The sequence below is a fragment of the Vanacampus margaritifer genome, chromosome 1, assembly GCF_051991255.1.
Source record: "Vanacampus margaritifer isolate UIUO_Vmar chromosome 1, RoL_Vmar_1.0, whole genome shotgun sequence".
NCBI classification, from domain to species: domain Eukaryota; kingdom Metazoa; phylum Chordata; class Actinopteri; order Syngnathiformes; family Syngnathidae; genus Vanacampus; species Vanacampus margaritifer.
The window spans coordinates 68,043,699-68,064,739 of NC_135432.1; the positions used below are offsets into that span (position 1 = coordinate 68,043,699).

The following is a 21,041-nucleotide window of genomic DNA, read 5'->3' on the forward strand; positions in this document are numbered from 1 at the left end:
AGCGCAATCGTGTCAACGGTCATTGGTTGCGTGCGTGCGCGAGTTCGACAAACAACGTTTGGACTTGATGTGGCTCAAAGTTTTTATTTGGAAACAGCTTGGGGGGGGTTGGCGGGGTCGTTGTGTTAGATTGACATCAATTAACACTTATCTCAAATCATTCCAAAGCATACAGAATAAAAAAAAGGGGGAAAAAGTTGGTCACGTTATTTTGTTATTATGTTGACAGAAAACATTCATCCAGTCATCCAATCATCCATTCGCGCTCGCTCTCTCACGAGTTGAAATTGTCTTCAGGGTCGGCCTCACTTTTGGCCCAACTGGGAGAGCTGCAAATACGCACACGCACGCACGTCAAAATATATTTCAGGTCAAGTCAAAAAGGTTTAAAACTTTCAACTTGAGAATTTTCTTTTGAATAAAACTGATCTGATCAACAAATCTTTATACAGTATTTATAAAAAATGTCATGTCAAAAGGTGGCTTTTTTGAAAAGACAAGAAGCAACGCCGCTCGCTTACCTGCTTGATGAATTGCGTCGCGTTGAAGAGTTCACTGCAGCCGTAAATCATCTTCTTGCCTGCTTTCGACTGACACACACGCAAGCAGCAATAGGATGAGTGGATGACGTGCGCGCGTGTGCGTGGATGACGTGCGCGCGTGTGCGTGTGCGTGCGCGTGCGCGTGCGTGTTTGTCGACGTTGCTGACATACTTTGGTGTAGTCCACCAAGTTCTGGTACTCGATGTAGTTTCCTCCGCCCACCACAAAGACGACGGCCTGCACAACAACAAACAGCGACAACACGTTGACTTCGTTGAGTCCACAAAAATGAGACATCCGTCCATTCATCCGTCCAAAAAAAACTAGAACAGAATGAACCCAATTTTGTCTTTGTCAGACTTTTTACTTGACAAATTCTATGTAGTTTTTTTTTTTTTTTACAGAACAAATTTTTCCTCGATGTAATAACTTTTGACGCCTCCCTGCCCAAACAATATTTGTTTCATTTTTGGAGATTTTTTTTTTTTACAAAAATAGAATTGTTGCTCTCAATTTATCAATTACAATTTCTTGTACTTTTTCACAGACTTAAAAAAACAAACATTTTACAAATATTATTATTACTGTTTTTATTTCGAAACATTAATTCCCTTACTTTTTCTTTTTTACCCTTTTCACAATTTAAAAAAAACAAACACAATTACAATTTTTGCTCTTAAATAGCCAATTTTTGATTATTTCTTATAGTTTTTCAAACTTTCTTTTGTAAATTTACATTACAAATGATTTATAGCACATTTATAGTTTTCCTTTATAAAATACTTTATTTCATGCTTTTGTTTCCCATTTTGGAGATTTTTATTTTTAAACAAAATTATAATTTTTGCTCTTAACGCTTTTACTGCCAAAGACGTTAAAAGACGTCCACCCATTTTTTTTTTTGAAACGGGTGGAGGAAAGCCTTGCCCAGCTGTGGTGAAAGTTTCAAGCAGGTCTAGTGAGCCTAATGACTATTTTTGTCCCCTAGAGGGCAGCGATGACTCTCTATTGACAAGATTGGGTGGGCGTCAGTAGAAGACGTGAGGCGGAGCTAGAGGGGACAATGGCTGGGGAGGGGAAGAGAACATGGCGACCGGTTGAAAGCAGCTCACGCTGGAGCAGTTTTTTTCAAAGACGAAAAGCATCGACCAATGCTAAAGAGCACATTGATGACGACGATGATCATCATCGATGATGATGATGATCACTCCGAGGTTGACGGCGAAGTTGCAAGCGCTGACGCGGCGGCTATGACGGCGTCATAAAGGTTCACGGGCTAGCGATGCTGACACCGGAAAACACGGAGCACAACACTCAGGCGGACGTTCGATCGGACGACGAAGAGTGCCCGAGTCCGATGCATATTCATCGGAGGAGTGTGTACAGTCTGCTACTTGCTTTTTATTCCCCGGAAAAAAAGGCCGTCAAGAAAGTGTAACGTTTGCACGCGAAACGGACAAAGTGAAAGTAAACTGTTGTGCGAGTCCTGGCGTCTCCTTGCACGCAGGAGAGCGTTACAAAAGGAAAAACTGTATTTGAAACATCCACATAATTGTAAGTAGTACCACAGTTGCACACATTTGTAAATAGTTTGCCAAATTGTTTTGTCAAATTGTTACACTGTTGAATGGAAATAAACGTATTTTGCAATCCAAAAACACTTTTTCATTGTTGGTGAAAGCGTTTTACAGAAGTAAAGCACTATTTAGGTGTTTGTGGCATCATTCATGGACAAAAACAAGTGTACAATTCACTAGAGTGCGTGAAATAACATCGTTTCACAAAAAGCTTTTTGTTTCAAAACAGAGAATTTCGGTGAAAGTAACCATTTTCTATTGTTGATTACTGAAGAACGGAATAAGGTAGAAACAAACTTTTTTTTTCTGATGAAAGCTGAGAGTCCAATCTTTCTGTGTTTACGTAGTCCAAACACAACATTTTCTGTGGGCCTTGAAAGATCACTCAAAATGCTTAAATGGGCTGGCAGTGGCGACGTCCCGTTTCGGAAAACGTCTGGCAGTCAAAGAGTTAAAAAGCCAATTTTTGACAATTTTAAAAAAAAAGTGTTATTTGTGAATTTACTTTAAAATGTGAATTTATGTTTTTTTTTTTTTAAATAACTTATCTTTAATCTTAAAATACATTTTACTTTGTTTTGTTGGCAAACAACTTATCTGTATTTTTTCTTAAAGATTATTTTTTATAACACGATGAATGCTTAAATGCCGGCACACTTTTTTCACCAAATCTTTGATTTTTCCCCCCTCAAATTTTGCACATTTACTCTGAAAAATGTTACGACAACAAAGTTGCTATTTAGTAAGTGGATGAATTCATCAACTCACCTCCTGAAAAGGGTTCTTGTTCCTGGGAATGGAACTGAGGAGGAGACATGACATCATTGTGACATCACACGATGACATCACACTCCAGACAGGAAGCGTGTGCGTGTGTTACCTTTCGCTGCCGCGCAGCATCTTGGGGTCAAAGTAGCGATAGTCGTCCGTCTCCTGGAACGGGACAAAAAAGAAACAAATAAAGATCACAACACGAAGATGATTATCAGCCAGTAGGCGGAGCCTCCTCATGATGCTACGCTAGCATGGATTAGCATGAACACAGGAAGCCAAGCAGAAAAAAATGAAACACACACACACAAAGTAAAGGAAATTGTTTCATTCTTTCATCCTCGGTCCAAATTCTTCAGCTTGTGTTTTGCTTTTGTGTGAGCGTGCGTGTGCGCGTGTTACACTCACAGCGTGAGACTTCATCTCCATCAGGTTGTCGAGGATTCGAGTGACTGGAAGGTTCTGAAAAAAAAAACAAAAAAACAAAAACTTAACTCTTTGACTGCCAGACGTTTTCCGAAACGGGACGTCGCCAGTGCCAGCCGATTTAAGCATTTTGACTGATCTTTCAAGGTCCACAGAAAATGTTGTGTTTGGACTATGGAAACACACATACTACCAAATGAAAGATTGGACTCTCATCTTTCATCAGAAGAAAAAGTTTGTTTCTACCTTATTCCGTTTTTCAGTAATCAACAATAGAAAATGGTTAGTTACACCTCTGTTTTGAAACAAACGTCTTTTGACGTCTTTGGCACTCCTCCATAGGATTTTACTAAACGTTATTTAACGTTTTTGGCAGTCAAAGAGTTAACAACAAATTTCTTCCTAAAAAACAAAAACTTGCGTAACAACTTCGATGAAATAATTGAAAATCAAACTTTTTCCTGGAAAAAAAGAAAGAAAGAATTTTAAGTGAAAAAAAACAAAACTTTTCTTTCTCCAAAAATGGGTTAAATTATATTTTTTGGTGCAAAAACATGTCTTAGTTTTTCAAAATAGCAATTGTGATCCTACTTACTTGCTACTAGCGCATGTGATTTCTCTGGCACTTTTCGAGACACTAAAAACGCTCGACAATGCAACGGCTCCATTATTGGCGCACTCCCACTTTGACACTGTGGTGGCGCTAAGCGAATTTAACTGGCCTCAGGAAGGCAGGCTGACTGACGGAAGGAAGCGTGGCTGCCGGTGTGCGCCTACAGCCCCTCCCACCACCACACTTCCGCACGCCAGCGCGAGCAGCACTCGTACTGCAGCATTTGGCACGACTTGCACGAGTGCTGCTTGCGCTGGCGCTTTTCGTCCAAGCATTCCGAGGACGAGCGCTAGCCGAAGAAGGACGACTCGAGCGGGCTTGTTTTGCGTGACGCCGGACTCACGTGCTGCTTGAGCACCAAGTTCTTCACTCCCTCCATCACCAGCTGAGAGCCGCTATTCATCACTCGGGAAAACAGACTTGAGAGAGAGAAGAAAGGAGGGCGGGAGGACAAGGTCAGGCCGGCAATCGGGTTCAGGCAGCTTCAGTTTGCTTCCTTTGAACGAGGCCAACGTACCCCATGGGCTTCACGCCGCTGTTGCCGTAGTTGGCGGGAGTGGCGGCCATCTTGGTAAAGGCCCTGCGCACAGGGGCAAATATCAAAGCAGGTGATTGGGTTGTCATTTTCCATCTCACGGAATGTGTTACAGTAGACCATCCATCCATCCATCCAATATCCGTCCGTCCGTCCAGCCTTGGTCTGGAGTAGAATCTGTTTGTGACCCGACTAGACATTTCCAGCAGACTCTCACAAGATGTCAGACCAACATCTTCCCCCACCAGTAAACGTTTTTTTAAAGCTTCAGTTAGCATTAGGGCGCTAATGATTATGTGAAAGAATTTAATAATTATTTTTTGGATTCTTCTAAGGGTTGGATTTTTTTTAAAAAAATGCATGTTTTTACTGAAAAGCGCGACATTACTTTACACACACAAACTGATTATGATTCCGCTCCTGGTTTTGTCCACATTTGTAATTTAAAAAAATAATAATAATAATCAAAGCAGATGTTTGGACAATTTGAACTTAATCAAGATCACCAAAGGCTTAATTAAAGATCAAAATAGTCGTTGATGAATTTGAATATTGATGAATAGCTTCTCAAGCTAACGAGATGAGCACTAGCATTAGCGCTTCCTGTTAGCATGTAGCCGTGAAAGCGTCAATAAGCACAAGCAAACGCAACCACGGCAGCTTTTGTTGTTCAGAGTTTTTGTGAGGACGCGCGAGGCCGTCGGCTCGAAATCTCCTCCCACTGAGTCGTCTTTTTCACATCCTCGTCAACATGTTGACGTCGCCGGCGCTCCTCTGGGGAAACCATAAGCTCATTTCCATGCGGCCGGATGGCGGCGCGCGCGCGCGCGAAGAGGGAAGGGTTGCGCTCACGCACGCGCACAAACTCACTCCGATGTCTCGAATACGCTTCGGGTTTCTTCCCATTGGAGATTTCAAAATACTTTTGTAGAGACTTCTTGGTTAAAAAATCAAAAAAAAATCGAATCATTTGTGACATGTGAGCCGCCTGATTGGCAGAAGACGACAGCAATTTAAAAGGTAGTTCATGCAAATGAAGACCAAATGTCGACAAATGTTTGCCAGGGTTCGAATGGCCAATTTGATGGTTTTCTGGAGATTCATCCTCTTCCTCTTCATCTTCATTTCCCCGCAATATTCCTCAGCAGCATCCAAATCATCAAAAGTGTTGGAATCAGCAAATCCAATCACTTGAAATGTTTTCGCAGTATTCGACGTTTCAGAAATTCTGACGTTGATGTTGTGATGCTTGTTCGTATCATCGGGACGCAAAGAATAATAATCACAATTGAGTGCTGCTTGAAAGTGAAAAACTTCGTAGCTGTACTTTTGAGCACTTCACACATTCTAACACCAAAACATGTAAACACATTTTTTTAATACTTTGTCCTAAAACGCGTTCACGTTTTTTTTTTTTAATGCTAGAGCATGCAGAAGGCTTTGATGCAGTAACAGTAACTTCAAGTATTATAATACTTAGCCCTAATTTACACAATATATTTACACGGTATATTTAAATGTTGTTGTAGATAACATATTATTCATATTTTCCTCATAATAAATACATTTTACATTACAAACGGCTCATAATTCCTTCATGATAATGTTATTATTATGCAGGATTTTCTTACATGTCACCGTTTCTAAAACTTTCTAGAAGCAAAAAAAAAAGAGTAAAGTAAAAGTAAGTAGAATTGAGAGCAAACTCACTTCTACAAGAACCACTGAATAGAACACAATATTATGTGGGCCGTGCAAAATTAGTCAAAATCCAGTAAAACAGCCCGGAGCGAAGGGGGTTGCTTCAGTGAAAATAGCTGCAAGTGAATGAGTTAAAAAAAGAAAAGAAAAGAGAAGATATTCATCATTTTTGTTTTTTAGAAAATGCAGCTGTTTTAACAGTCGTGGAAAGATTTTTTCCATACAATAGTTTCCATTTCACGTACTTTTCCAGACCTATGAAATCAAATTCCATACTTGTGTAGGAGCCCTGACGCACACGCACGCACGCGCACGCACGCACGCAGGAAGATGACAAGACACGATTGCGATCCAAAACTTTCCACTGGCTCCACATTTGAAAATTCTGCTGCCGCTCCATCAATTGCGGACTGCTTTGACTTGTGAATACTTTGAAGAAATGCTAATTGAATTCGAACCCAGGAGGCCTCAGAGGTCGAAAGACTTGAGACAATTCAAAGCCAGCACTCAAAGTCAACATGGTGAAGGGGCACTTAGCTGTTATGCTGCACGCAAATGGAATAAGCTGCCAACAGAAATGACGTGTGCTCCGAGCGTCAATGATTTCAATTGCAGGAAGACCAAAGAAGACCTTGAAAGAAGGCCGATACCAATAACAGGTATCGCTAATCGCCCATCGCTAAAAAACTAATTGTCAAAAACAAATAAAAAACGAACTATGATGACATTCCCCAAACGATTGCAACGCACTCACTTCCACTGTTTGATGTAGTTGAGGGGCGACAGGTCGCAGCCAGCGTCCCGCAGAGCCGTTTGATACTGCTCCAGGTCCGACTGCGGGCACAGAACAAAGACACAAAGTTCTGCTGGCTCATTTGCATACTTGGACCGGCAACAAAGTCCGCTGAGCAAAATAAAAAAAAAAGAAGAAGAAACACAACATTCCGCTGCGCTGAGGAAAGCTTTGGACTGGACGAGGACGTCCCGCAAGACGGCCCGGACCAGATTTACGAGCTCGCCGCTCTCATGGCTGGCCGACGTCCTCCGACGGGCCTGCCGGCGCCATCAGCGCGCGCACGCACACGCGCGCGCTCGCTCAAACGTACGCGGTCACAGACGGACAAACATTTGGACGGACAAAACGGCCACGATTAGAAATGAATAAATAAATGACGAAAAGAAAAACAAATCTAAAAAATATATTTCAAAAATGAAATACAAATGTATTCATTCTGTATATCTTTATATATTTTTGGGGTCCTCCATATGTTGAGAAGCAATAAAAGTTTTGTTTTTTCTGCCATCTGGAGCCGAGAATCGAAAGTGAAGTCATTATTTGAAACAAAAAGAGTGCTTTGCCGCCATGAAGGAATTCAAGTGAGAAGTCAAAGGTTGTGCTTGGCGCCAACACGGGGTGAGTTGAGGAATTTCATTCAGACAAAAGTCGTGTTTTGCTGCCATCTTGTGACAGCAGCTGGCAATTGTGGTGGATCGCATGATTGGTTTATTATCGTCAAATGAACGAATGAATTCCAAATCAGAATGAAAAAATGTCGTCATTTCTGGCGTTACCTCGGAAGGAGGCTGCTGAGCTGTGATGTAGAAGATGAGGAAGAGTCGCATCTTGTCTTCCGGCGTCCCCGCTGACAAGCAAAACACACGAAAGGCGTGAAAAGTCAAGTCGTGCGGGACGCGTGCACGCGTGTGCGTGTTGGCGTGTACCGTCCGGGTCGCTGATGATGTCCAGGATGGATTTGTCCAAAGTCGACTTGCTCATCAGCTTTTCTTCATACTCAAAATAAACGTCCAGTTTTCGGCTCTGCAAAGACACGACACGCTAACTGCGACGCGACACGTGTTACGCAACATGTTCGCTTTCACGTTCACTGACGCGTTACGTCATCACGCCACGACGACGTTACACGTACGCATTACGTTGCATCATCAACACGTGAGACGTCCAAGCACGTCACGCTACATGTTCCACGTTTGAGTTTGTACCTTGATGTGGTCCAGCACCGCCGTGGCCACGTTGGTGTGCAGGTCAATCAGACGTTTCTTCTCCAGCAGCTCAGGCAAAGAACTACACAACAACCCCACACACACACACACACACACAAATCACTTTAAGAGGCGGGGCCTGTTGGGCTGGCATGTGACTTTGTCAAGTGTGCAGGAGCTGCAGCTGACAGCAGCTCCTGCATGAGCGTGCGTGCGTTGCTTTTATTGTTCTAATAGCGTCTCAACACAAGGCTGAAAAGCTCATTATGTCTGTGGCTCGCCTTTCCTACATGCCAGGGCATTATAGTCACTAACCCTAAAGTCACGACAACCCGCTGACAGGCACGATGCCATAGACGACTAGACTCATAGCGACATAGCGCCCGCCACGCCATCTTGATTTGAGACTCGGTTGAATTTTTTTCTTCTCAAGGTTCGAGCAATAAAGATGAGTTGGTACGAGTAAATGGCCACCGCTGGAGATAAGAACCGACCATCAGCAAATCATCATAACAATGACAGTAATAAGAAGTTGCTGTGACAAAACTCTGCTAGCGTCACGCTAACATATAATGGGAAAGGCCATTGACAGGTTGTGAAAACTAGCATCAATGTGGCGCCAAGGTGTGACACTGCCCCCTGGTGGCCGAGGTGAGGCGAAGGAGCAGCACAAGGGCCGTTGAACTGAAGCACAAAAAGGTGTTCGCTGCTGCTTTTTGGTGCCGATGGCATCGGGTCGGGACGCAAGCTACCTGACGGCCGAGGTGAGCTTGGCGGTGTTGTCGGACAGCATGCTGATGGCGCCCTCGTCCTCGCCCTCCAGGCCCTGCCCGCAAGAAGGTCACAGAGAGGTCAGCGGCCGGCAAGCTTCCCGCCGCCGGCCTTCGCTTTGCTCACCATGATGCTCTTGAGACGTTTGACCTCGTCCTCTTGCGTGCGGTACGCGTCCAGCGCCTCCTGGACCGACTCGGCCACCTCCGGGAAGGGACTGCCGCGCGGACACACGCTGAGAAATGCGGCAGGAGGCCGGCGCTCTCCGCCCACTCACCTGCCCTTGTGCCTCTGCCAGAACTTGTCGGCGGCCGTCAGGTCGTACGTGCGCCGGCTCTTCTTTTTGGGTCTGGCGCCGGCGGGGGACGCCTCGGACCCCGCGCCCTCCTCCAGCAACACCCTGTTGAGGTGGAAGTCCTGGCGGGCCCAACAACGCATGCCGCTCACACGTTGGTGCATTTTTCAAACGGATAAAGTTACAAATATGGATTTCATTAAGAAAATGCGGTTACAACATTTTCTCATAATCAAACAATTATTTAATCAACAAAACTTTTGAATTTTTTTTAATTAAGAATCTTTCATACACGTGATTTTGATTCAACGCGATAATTCAGTTAAACCGTTTTTTTTAGGAGACAAGCAAATACTGATTTTTTTAATTTTTATTTTAATCAAATAAGGAAACACTAATTGTTTTAATTAAAATTAATCAATCACAATTATCTAACCAAATATTTAATAAAATTACAAATTCTTAATACAAGATAAAAAAATAGAAAAACAATTTGTTTATTCTAATAAGAAAATAATTGAACTTATTTTCTTATCATTCATAATTGAACTCTATGGAACTAATTCCTACATAAAATACAAAATTGAAATGCAAATTTTTTCCCTGTATTTTATTAAAAACAAACTAACCGTCGCTTTGATGAGATTTTCATGAATTAATAGAGATTGTTTATTTGAATAATGAGATCATTCAGACCCATTTCGCATTTTTATTGTTCATGATCTACAATAAATTAACGAATGACTTCATTAAAATTTGTTAAATGCACATTTTACTCATATTTTTATTACTTACAATACAGTCATTAACCAATTGTCAAATGAATATAAAATTTGAATAATGCAAAAATTCAGTCTCATTTTTCTTGTTTATAATCAATTGTAATTATAATTAAATGACCAATTGATAACTAACAAAATGTTAAAGGCAAATTTAAAATACTTTATTTAATCAATATTTCTGTTAATATTGATGAGGATAAAATTATTTTACTGAAGCAATTGCAGTTAAAAAACTTTTTTTTTTTTTTTAAAGAATTCCGGCCAGTTGATTGACAGCTCACCATGACGTCGTGGATGAGAGCCTGATAGGTCCACGTGTGGTGAAGGGGCGTGGCCATGTCCATGTTGCGGTCAGCCAGGACGAACAGAGGCCTCTGGAAGCTGCGTGCGGCGGAACCGGCGGCACAAGGCGTCACGGGAGCCGCTCGTCATCGTTCACGCCGGTTCCTGATGCGCGCTTACCTGAACTGCCCGGCGGCCATGTTGTCTCCCGTGAACAGGCTGTTCCTGGCGTCACGGAGGTTTTCCCGCAGCTTCTTGTCCAGCTTCTGCAGGACGTGGCGGCCACGCATGTTACTTGAACGGCACTTTTTGGCGGGGGGGGGGGGGGGGTTATACATAAAAAGGAAACGTAGCAAGAACGATAAACACAATCTCAAACTATTCGAACCTTGTTTCCGACAAGGCAGCATCATTGGTTAGCACTTCTGCTTGTGCTCCGAAGCGGTTTAGAAACAATGGATTGATTGGGACAACATGGCGGAACGAACTAAGGTGAACCTGCGCCAGAGTTCAGGTCGCCTTTTGTTTCCATATCAGGAAAGATTGTCGTGATTGAGAAATATTGTTTCTCCGAGACATTGGAGGTTGGAGTGTGGGCTGGATTGTGCCAGCGTACCTGCAGAAAAGGCCTGAAGTGCGTGCGTGCGTGCGTGCGATGCCAGTCAACTCACCACGGCAACCATCTCGGCCGCGTTGCCACGGGGACATCGGATGATGGGCACGGCGCCTACGCAAGCGCAGGCGGCGTTAATCCAAAATATCTCAACAGATGCGAGTTAGCAAGCAGCTAGCAAGGACGGGACGCAGCTAGCAAGGACGGGACGCACCGAGCGTGACGAAGAAGCAGAAGAGGCTGTCCACGATGGTGTCCATGATGGCCTCCATGTCCGTGTCCTGCACGTCCCCCCTGTTGATAGCTGCGGGGGAGAAAAGGACAAAATGGCGGCCACTTCTAGCGGCCGGACGCTAAAAGTGGCGCTCATGTGACTACGTAGCGACAACGAGTCACCGTGGTAGGAGATGAGCTCCTTGTTTTGGTGGCACAGGATGAACATGTCGTCCTCCAGCGTGATGAAGTTCAGGTACTGGTCGTACACCTGCAACACGCACACACAAAACAACGGGTTTTTTCTTCCTTTTCTTTTTCACACTTTTCAACAAGCCTCATCATGATTGGTCGGCAGCTAGCGGGCCAAATGGTGGTGACAAACTCAGATGAGCTTCGAGGCCGCATGGAGGAAAATATATGAGCAAGTGAGATGGTTCCAAAATGATCACATGACTGCAAACGGAACCCGGCAACACTTTGAGCTGCCGCTTTTGCATCCATATGATATCGATAAAGAAGGCATTGCGTGGCGCAGTTCAAAGACACGACGAATCCTTGTCATTTTGTGTCATATTTAACATGTTTATGTCGGTCTATGATGTGTTTTTTGCTTTTGTCTTTAAACAAACCGTAACTTTAGGTTGTGTTTCAAATAATGACATGCAGGACAATTCCATGTCCAAGCGGCGTTGCTCATTTGAGGATTACTTGGGAAATTACAAATGTGTGCGTTTGGATCCCGCGGGCCGCTTGTTTGACACCCCTGCTTTAAGGGCAAAGGTCAAAGGAAGCTCAGTTGTTAAAGTGACACTTTGTGTATTTCATCCGCCAGCTGACGCGGAACTTTTTGCGAGTGATAGATTTGAAGCTGAAGTTCGAGGAAAGCGTAACCGTGGCAACCTTGGTGACGTGGCTGACGGCGTTCGCGGCCAACGCGGCGCCGGCGATGTCCTCCAGTTTGCTTCGACTGATGGCCGAGATGAAGTTCAGGTAGTAAGATTCGTACATTTGGTTCCTCAGGTCCTGCGCGCACACAGAGGTCATTTGAGTTCACGGGAATCATTTTCAAAAAACAACGAGATCAAAACAAAAAATGCTTTTAAAATAAAGGAAAATGAACAAACGAAACTAATTCTAATGATGGCGAAAATGTCCTTGCTTTTAGTCTGTGGTCATTCATTTCATACATGATTCTTTGAAATGCGATTTTTAAGTATATTTACATTAAGCGGAATGAAGACGTTTGAAAGTGACGTCATCGAGCAGCAGCCAATAGAAAAAAAGGAAACTCAACTCTTGGCTGCATATTTAGAATTCGCTGAATCCACTGACCGGAATCAACGTTTGTTTGTTTGCATTTGTTTAGCTTGTTTGTCTCGTTTCTGTTCCAAACTCCAAAAAAAAAAAAGCTTTAAGAAGCTTGGAAGGGCTGCGATTCGCTTTCGCATGCAAACGCGTTTACGTGTGAAAGCGTTACGGCCGACTTCTGTTGCTACGCTGGCGACGTAACACCAATTTCGACGCAAGTCGGATTTCCCCGTTAAAGTCCATCTTGACATCAAAATACTTTGTACAGTGATTAAAAAAAGAATCATTTTGGCGCCACCCGGAAGACGCACACACATTGATTGCTGGCGGACGGCAGAGGAGCGAATTCAAGCTTCCACACGGAAACGTCATGCGGCCCTTTTGGCTCCAAGGGTTCGACTCGCCTGCTTTTTCATTTAACTCAGCCCAAATGCAAGACCAGGCAACAAATGTGTTCCTTTTTTCATGTTACCACAGTGTTTATTAAATATTGTGCACAAGTAATGCACATTAAAAAAAAATAATACTGAAACTAAGTATTTAAAAAAAAATAAAATAAAATAAAAACAAACAGAACCACCCTGAGAACGAATTCAAACGAACTCAAATGACAATTCCATAACTATAATAATCCTGACGCAGATGACGCAATTCATGAAGAGAACGACAAAGTAAAGAAGTCGGCAACATTCGAGTGGTCGCCGACTGGTCAACAGCGAGCACCTGACACATCCTGTCGATGTTTTCCTCCGAGGGCATGACGAAGTAGATGGCCGGCACGTCGGGAATCGGATCTCGGTCGGAGTGGAGCAACCTGAAGGCACAAACGTGACGGCGGGTCATCGACGTATGCTTTGGTTTTGGTGTGTGCGTGTGCGCGTGCGCGTGCGTGTCTCACAGGTGCAACGTGATGCCCATGTCTCTCAGCTCTTTGACGGACAGTAGAGGCGAGATGATGTCCTGACCGAAGCGGTCGTAGATCAACACCTGCCAAACAAAAAGCTCATCGTGACTCGTGATGCTTCGTTTGCGGACGTCTTTGGAACGTCACAACTTTCATGTCAACTACAAGCTGCACAACTGACTTCACTGAAATATTTCTTAAAATCTTTTCAAAAAAGTAAGTCATGGAAATAATGTGGTTGCGAAACTTCTTATAAATGTGGGTGTGGCTGTGTTCAGAATGAACCAATCACATTCAAACTCATGTTAGAAGTGAGTTAGCACTAGTGGCGCAGCAATTAAGCGTTTTTACGATTAACCGCGGTTTTTAAACGGCAGGAATCAAGAACCGCAGCCGTTCAACAACAGCGGTTACTTCCGGTCACGTGCCTTGCGGCATAGTTGATATAGTTGATTGTAAAAAATGTTGAATTGATTTATCTTGGTGTTTTTTAGCGCACAAAAAGCAGGAAGTAGCTTGCTAACTAACAAACGCTACTTGGTCCGTTTACCTTCCAGACTGGCTCAGATGTGGCGTTCTTCACAGGAGGAGTGTTGAAGTTCAACATGCGCCTCAGAGCAACTGGACGACGACAACACAAACACAAATGTCACAACGTTTGTACAGTGTATAGAGGAACAGCGTCAGTTGAGCTAAAACACCTCTTCAAAATGTTTTAAATAAATCACCAGTCAATATTTTCTATGAATTTTTATACATAATTTTTTTTTTTTAGATCAATAGCTTCCAGTTTATGTGACATTTTGACCCCAAAGCGTGCAGAATGTTTGGGTTGACAAAACTCTTTTTCTATTAACCCATGAGATGAAATAAAGGAAATTATGTTTGTTTATACTGAAGAGAAAAGTGGCATTTTACTTATAGTCAAACAGTCCTTTCTCTTAAGTTTTATTTTTGTATTATTTAGATTTGGGCTGTGACAAACACATTTACGCAAATACTGCATGTTTCAATATTTTGTATGTGGATTCATGACAATTGAATAGCTGTGACGTAAAATGAGGTCTGGAAGGAGCCATGTTCTTCAATCAAATCAAAGGTTTGCGTTGATGAGGCGACAAACAGTCCGTTTGGGGCTGTCACGTGCAGCTTTCTCTCGCCCAACGTGCACGATCAACTTTTGGGACTCGTACGATGAACTCGCCGGCAAATTTTGCTTTTGCAGTCTTGCCGATGTCAAATATTTGGAGACCAAACGCCAAACGAGCATCGGCTAACCAGAAGCTAATTCGACATCAAACATCGAACGCTCGTTGAAATTTCTCTTCCGTCCCAATTGACAGTTTGAACGAGACGAGAAGTGCGACGACGGCGGCGGATAAATGATAAAAAGTGATCGATTTGAACAGAATTGGAGGGGACATACCTGTCTGCTTGTCGCGTACCGACGCCGCCATCTTGGATGTTGTGGACTTTCGATGACGTGTCAGCACAAAGAAGCAAAAACGTAAAGAGGCGCCACTCTGACGCCATTTGCCGAAACCATCGCGGCGGACTACAAGAGCGAGCCATCACTCCGCTGCCTTTTGAGTGAACGACGTTTGGTGCGTGATTTGAAAATGGAATTACTACCAAGTACCCTTAAATGCCATAGAAAACAGAAATAAAAAGAAAAAGCTTATTCTGAGAAAATATTTAATGTTACAATAACAGAGAAGAGAATGTCAAAAAGTCCTTTTTTGTGTGTTTTTTTTACAATGTATTTTAATCACATTGAAAAGTTGTAATCTTTGAAGAATAAACTTTCCACGAGAAAGTTGCAAAATTATGATACTCAAGTCATAATGTAATGCTACATCTTATTCTTGATAAGAACTATTCATCCTTGAAAAAAACTGACTAGTTTTGTTTTTTTTAAGATTGCATTTTTGATGAAAAATATCAATCATGCCGGGACGTCAGCTAGATGTGATGTCGTAGTCATATCGGTACTTTTAATTGGCCCAAAGTTAAGCTCAGGAGGAAAGTGTGTGTGTGTGTGTGTGTGTGTCCTCATATTTCTTGCAAACTGTGAGGCAAGAGTCCAGTTTGACAACATTCATTGACGCGTCCGTAAATTCTTTCTTTCGATGATACTGGAGTAAACACAAATTGACTTCCAAACAAGTTATACAAGACAGAAAAACATGCAAACACAGCAATTCAAACATTCAGCTGACCCCGCAAACAAACACGCTTTTTGTCAAACCTGAAAAACAAAAACGTAATAAAAGTACAACTTTGGCAACCATCTTGTTGTGCCAAGGAAGCAAGTTGATGTGAATGAAGGCACTTGATTGGCACACAATTCAAGTGAAGCCCCGCCTACTCATGGTTCGCCATTTCCTGGTTGATCCATTGGCAGCTTGGGTTTTCTAATATGCGGAGCGAGCATTCAAACCGTCTCAATTTTTGTTTTACGTAAACTAAAGTTTGATGTAAATGGAGCTCCCATTTACTAAATTTCCACTGCGCTGTAAAAAATAAAAGTTGGGTCAAAAGTAACCCGATTTTGGATCAAAAATGGACCGATCCACTTTAGGGGTCAATTTGACACAAGTAGGGGATCGGTCCATTTTTGAGCCATAGTGGGTTCTTTTGGACCCAACTGTCCTTTAGAGTGTGGTAACAAGATGCCACCAGATGGCGCCAAGCAGCTGACACCGCTCAAAGGAGCCATTTTGTTTTGGCTTGTAGTCTCTGCGTTAACAATTCAGCGCGGCTGCGCAACGTGGCAACGTGGCCGGGCAACGTGGCCGGGAAGCTCCTCGGGAGACGCCAACGACGGCTTTTTGCAGCCGACGGGCGAGGGCGCCGCGGGGAGACGACGCTTGGACACCAGACTCCTCCTCCTCGGGGTCACCTGAGGAGACGCAACCCGGGAGGCTGTCGGACACAAACAGCAGATTATCCCACATGACGGTGTGAAACTATGACCGTTTAAAAGTGGCACATTCATGTCCGTGTGAAAGGGGTTTTGTTTGGCAGTGCCAAAGGAATTCATAGATGTCGGCGTGAAAGAGCTGCAAGTCACCATGAAAGAGGTACATTCCACAAGGAAAGGGGCATGCGCCAGCGTTAAAGGGGTAACATGTCAGGCGAAAGAGCCGCATGCCTGTCAGCGTGAAAGGGATACTTGTCGGTGTGAATGAGGAGCCCAGTCACGTCTTTGTCAAAGGGGTGTTTGTCAGTGTTAGAGGCAAGATGTCAGTGTTGCGTAAGGGGTGTACAGTACACCAGTATGAGTGTGAAAGGGTACATGACAATGTGCAAGTGAGAGGTTATTTATATATATATCAAGTGTAAAAAGGGGGTACATGTTAGTATGAATGGGGTCATATCTTAAAGAGGTCTGCATGACAGTGTAAAAGGGGCAATAGGTTGGCATGAAAAGGGTAATATGCTTGTGGAACAGAGGCAATATTAGCACGAAAGAGGTACATGTTGGTGTGAAAGGGGCAGTCCTGTACGTTCGTGTCAAAGAGGTGGGCTTGTCACTGTGAAAGGGGCATAACATTTCATGTCAGTGTGAATGTGCTACATTCATTTAGTGCGAAAGGGGTCTTATTTGAAGGTGAAAAGGGCTTTTATGCCAGTGTGAATGGCGTAACATGTCAGCATGAAAGGGCTCGTATCAATGCGCAAGGGGTGCATGTGAGCGTGAAAGGGGTGACGTGTCACCTTTCTCACCTTTTCTGTCCGTGTACGTGGCACATTCGGGACAGGCCCAGTCGGCGGCGTCCACCTCGAGTCCCGAGCACTTCCTGTGCGTCCCTCTGGATCCGCACAGCAGGCATCGGACCACCGCAAACCACCTGAGCGTCGCCGCGGCAACAGTGGGGAGACGGCGCCGGCTTTGAGACGAGCGGCCGACGAAGGTGCGCGCGCGGGCGTGCCGACCTCCGCCAAGGCTGACTCACCCGGTCCTGGCGGAGTGCGCGCGTCCGTTGTTGCAGACGCAGGCGTGGGCGTCGCAGCGCTTGTACACCTCCAGCAGCTCGCTGTAGGCGTCGGCCTCCAACTCCCATGATGCATCTCTGCACAACAACAACAGCCGCCGACGTGGATGGCCTGCACGGGCTCGTGTTGTCTTGTTTCGGGTTAGCTTGTCTGTCGTCGTGTTGCTGACTGCTGCTGTTATTTTGTCGGCCATTTTCTTGTGTTAGTTTGTCTTGTGTTGGATTTTGTCGTTTTGTTTTGTGATGTGTTGTTTTGCCTTTTTGAGATGTTTTACGCTGTGTTGTCTTGTATGGAGGACCAAAAAAATAAAACCAAAGTCAAAGTAATGCAACTTTTAAATGAATCCGATTAGTCGATTGAATAATCGATAGATTAATTAGCACTAATAAAATCAACAAAATATATACACATAAGTAAATAAAGAAATGAAATGTGTGTATACGTCCTGGTATTTTTTGGTGTTTAATTTTTGAATTCTTTTTTTTTTTTTTTTTGTCTCATTTTTGCTCCTCCATATCTTGTGCGTTGCTGCTGGCTGTCTTCTTTTGTGTTGTTGTTGCGTACCTCTCCGGGATGCAGATTCCCATGCGCAGCATCTCCTGCTGGTACTCGTCCTTGTTGTTACACAAAGTGCATCTGAAGAAGAAGAGGCCGGCGCTGTGCGCTTGCCGCTGGCACGCACACACGCACGCACGGGCGCTGTCAGACGGCCGGCAGTTGCTTCCGGCAGGATGCGGTCGGTGCCGCTTACCTGCACGCAGTCTCTGTGGAACCAGCTGGCGTGACAAGACGGACACTTGAGGACGCCGTAGGACAGGTCGCCGTCGATGGCGTCCAAGCACACGGAGCAGGACTGAGGCCGGCTCAGGTTGGAGCTCGCGCACGCCGACTGAGAGGGGCGGTGGTCGGGACAGTACGACCTGCGCACGCACACGCAGCAGTATGTACGGCGAGCATGCTTTGTGTTGTGCGCCGAGGACGACGAGACTCACGGGAAGTTTTCGGTAAACTGCGAAACGAAGCCCTTGTTGCGTCCGCACGGGAAGTGAACCGTCTTTCGGCAACTTTTCACGTTGCAGCCCACGCACGCGCCCTTCTTCTTACACGCCCAGCACGTCTGGAAAAAAACATTTCAAATACAAAAAAGGGGTCGGCTGCCGCGCTGGCGTGTTGACGTCGGTCGCGACTTTAATGTCAATCAACTATGATAAAGAAACGTCTAAAAGGGAAGTGAAGCTAGCATCACGCCACGACGTGGGCCGACTTCAAAGTAAAAGTCTGCTGAGGCTCGGCCGTGATCCGAATTGACCACAGATCAATGACGAGCCGTTGCACCACTACAACTGACCAATCGCGCCGAGCGGCGAATCTCCTGCTTGATGTCGTCCACCAGGAAGCCCAACACGCCGTCGCTGTCTTTGCCTCGCTGGTAAACGCCGCACGACGTCAGCTGAGGGGAGAGCAACGTTGCGTCAAAAGTCTCACCTGAGCCCCCGACGGCTCGGTGACTCCTCGTCATTTCTCGATAAACAAACGGTGAGACCTCGTCTCATTCAAGAGCATAAAGAAAACGTGATGCTGACCAAGCAGAAGTAATGCACAGAGATTCTGTCCTCTTGCAGGCTGATTTTGTCTCCAAACAAGGCGGGGTCGTCCTCACAGCTTCGGCACAGAACGCAAGCTGAGGGACGGACGGCGCACAAAATCAAACAGATTTGAAAACCACATCAAGGAAGTCAAAAGGAAAAGAAAAAAATCTAACATTATACAATAATCCAGTCAAATCCAATTTACTGATTTAGAAAAAAAAATGAAGGCAAAAGCAATCGGGTGAGCAGAATCAAGTCAAGTCAAATATATTGAATTTTGCGTTTAGAACAGAACAAAATTAAGTCACAATTCAAACTTTAAAGCTGCTCGCCCTTGCAGCCTGGGCCACTTATTTGCATGTTGAGGTACTGGCACATTGGAATTGGAATTTTGGAGGAAATGGCACAATAACACTTTTACGTAGCCTATGGATTTTTTTTTTTATTGTTTTAGCTTGGCCTCGCGTGTGCAAGATTTCATGTGCTTTCAGCGATCGCATGTAAACTACAAGATGTTGTTCTTGCTGCTGTTGTCTTTCATCCTGGACGTTTTCTTCCTTCCCTCTTTCAATACTCACGCTGGACCACCATTTTGCTGCCGGGGAGCACTTCCGGCGAGCGCCTGACTTTCTTCTTCATGCTGCTCTACCCCAGGGTCAGAGGTCCCACATTGGTTAAAACACACAGGTCCGATGCTGCAAACCACGAACAAACAAACACAGGTCCGATGCTGCAAACCACGAACAACAACAAAAGTAACATTCACTGAAAACATATCAAACCAGCCAAAAAGAGACAAAGCCATGAAATAAAATTGACGAAATCAAAGTTACACTTTTTGCTTACAGCTAACTGAAGCTAACTAAATGCAGTAACGAAAGTGTAGGCTAAAATGGGATTTTAAAGCAAAACATGCGAAATGTATTAATTTGTAGATCAATTAAACCCCGCGTTTCATTTACCATTCACTGACTTCATCCATTTACGACCATCCTTTCTTGTAACGAGAGTAACCGTGCAAAAGTAGCATTCACCAAACCGAAACGGAGACAAAAATGTCCGTAAAATAAGTGCGAGTGGACTTACTTCGAGGCTCAGGGCGGAATTTGGAAATTTGCAGTCAATTTCGGTGATGTTTTGTTGACTTTTCAGTTCTTGCCTTTTTCTTTGACGTCACAAACTTTTTGAAATTTCGCTCTTTCAAAATAAGTGCACATCATTTCCGCTTCCGCCGTGTTGCTCAGAAAACGGGCGTTTCTTTTACTTGCTAGCGCCATCTGTTGAGTGTGTCTAGTGCATTTCTGTAGAATATATATGTTTATATTATTTTACACATAGATGTCTATTGATCCTACCACTGAAAACTATTGTTTAAGCGGCAGTTTGGTCGCACATTTTTAGTTCGATTTATTGTGAAAAGAAAAAAACAGGAAATACATTTGATGTTCCTTTTTGAGGAAAATAACGAGCAGCAGGGAGTTAAATAACTGGCTCTTACTACACAATTTAGCAATACATGCAGGAAAACATCATCTTTATGACGTTTCGAACGATAAGCAATTAATGTGCAACTAAAACACTCGAAAATAAGTACTTAATCGCGTTGGAATGAACGTTCGGCAATGTAACCACCAGATGACGCTGTTGACTCAAATGGTCTTAAAATACCAATGTTGCATTTCGTGAAAGTAGGAAATTTGGACGTTTGATTAATAAAACACCAAAATCCACCCCTGTACCTCCAGACCCACACACTACTAGATTACCATACTTTGACAACTCTTGTTTGTTTGTCAGATATTGGACGGACGGATGCATGTTTATTGATTTAGCAAGGTTCGCACGCAACGCGCGTAAAGTACAGTACACGCGCTCCTTGCGTACATTGAGTACGCGTCTTCCTTCCCCGTTTGTCGTGAAGGGAGCGCCGAGCCGTGATTCAAAAAGTGGCGACGGTTGTTGCGAATGATGTCGAAAGTCAAAAGTGCAATTGACTAACGTCATTAACCCGTAAACGTCACTTCGGTGCTATAACAGCACTTCTAAGTGAAGGTTCAATCTGTTTTGGAGGCCCAAAAATCCAATCAACAAAACGTGTGAGCATAAGGAAACACGT

General features: G+C 44.1%; 2 protein-coding genes across 10 annotated transcripts in view; both read right to left on the reverse strand.

Annotated features, from left to right (window-relative positions):
* Positions 1 to 68: 68 nt before the first annotated feature.
* On the reverse strand, positions 69 to 14,918 carry scfd1 (sec1 family domain containing 1). Its single transcript, XM_077565218.1, has 25 exons — positions 14,764 to 14,918; positions 13,888 to 13,958; positions 13,332 to 13,420; positions 13,157 to 13,247; positions 12,026 to 12,148; positions 11,306 to 11,393; positions 11,124 to 11,213; positions 10,968 to 11,023; positions 10,477 to 10,562; positions 10,296 to 10,395; positions 9,215 to 9,354; positions 9,064 to 9,154; positions 8,919 to 8,992; positions 8,167 to 8,248; positions 7,888 to 7,984; positions 7,738 to 7,808; positions 6,920 to 6,999; positions 4,447 to 4,509; positions 4,273 to 4,348; positions 3,299 to 3,352; positions 3,000 to 3,052; positions 2,888 to 2,921; positions 714 to 779; positions 522 to 590; positions 69 to 329 (listed from the first exon to the last, which is right to left on the reverse strand). The coding sequence occupies exons 1-25, from the start codon at positions 14,792 to 14,794 to the stop codon at positions 306 to 308; spliced, it is 1,899 nt and encodes a 632-aa protein (XP_077421344.1). The 5' UTR covers positions 14,795 to 14,918; the 3' UTR covers positions 69 to 305.
* Positions 14,919 to 15,240: 322 nt separating this feature from the next.
* g2e3 (G2/M-phase specific E3 ubiquitin protein ligase) overlaps positions 15,241 to 21,041 on the reverse strand; it is a 62,815-nt gene continuing 57,014 nt past the window's right edge. For 2 of the 9 annotated variants that reach the window (XM_077565320.1, XM_077565311.1), the window contains 9 exons: positions 19,504 to 19,620; positions 18,920 to 19,017; positions 18,685 to 18,786; positions 18,329 to 18,453; positions 18,088 to 18,256; positions 17,901 to 18,007; positions 17,297 to 17,510; positions 17,067 to 17,191; positions 15,241 to 16,262 (listed from right to left, as the gene is read on the reverse strand). In XM_077565320.1, the coding sequence (XP_077421446.1) occupies positions 16,082 to 16,262; positions 17,067 to 17,191; positions 17,297 to 17,510; positions 17,901 to 18,007; positions 18,088 to 18,256; positions 18,329 to 18,453; positions 18,685 to 18,786; positions 18,920 to 19,017; positions 19,504 to 19,564 (1,182 nt within the window). In that variant the 5' untranslated portion in view covers positions 19,565 to 19,620 and the 3' untranslated portion in view covers positions 15,241 to 16,081. Of the gene's footprint in view, positions 16,263 to 17,066; positions 17,192 to 17,296; positions 17,511 to 17,900; positions 18,008 to 18,087; positions 18,257 to 18,328; positions 18,454 to 18,684; positions 18,787 to 18,919; positions 19,018 to 19,503; positions 19,656 to 19,887; positions 21,040 to 21,041 lie in introns of those variants that run through there. The other 7 variants (XM_077565273.1, XM_077565345.1, XM_077565336.1 and 4 more) reach the window with 7 other exon arrangements.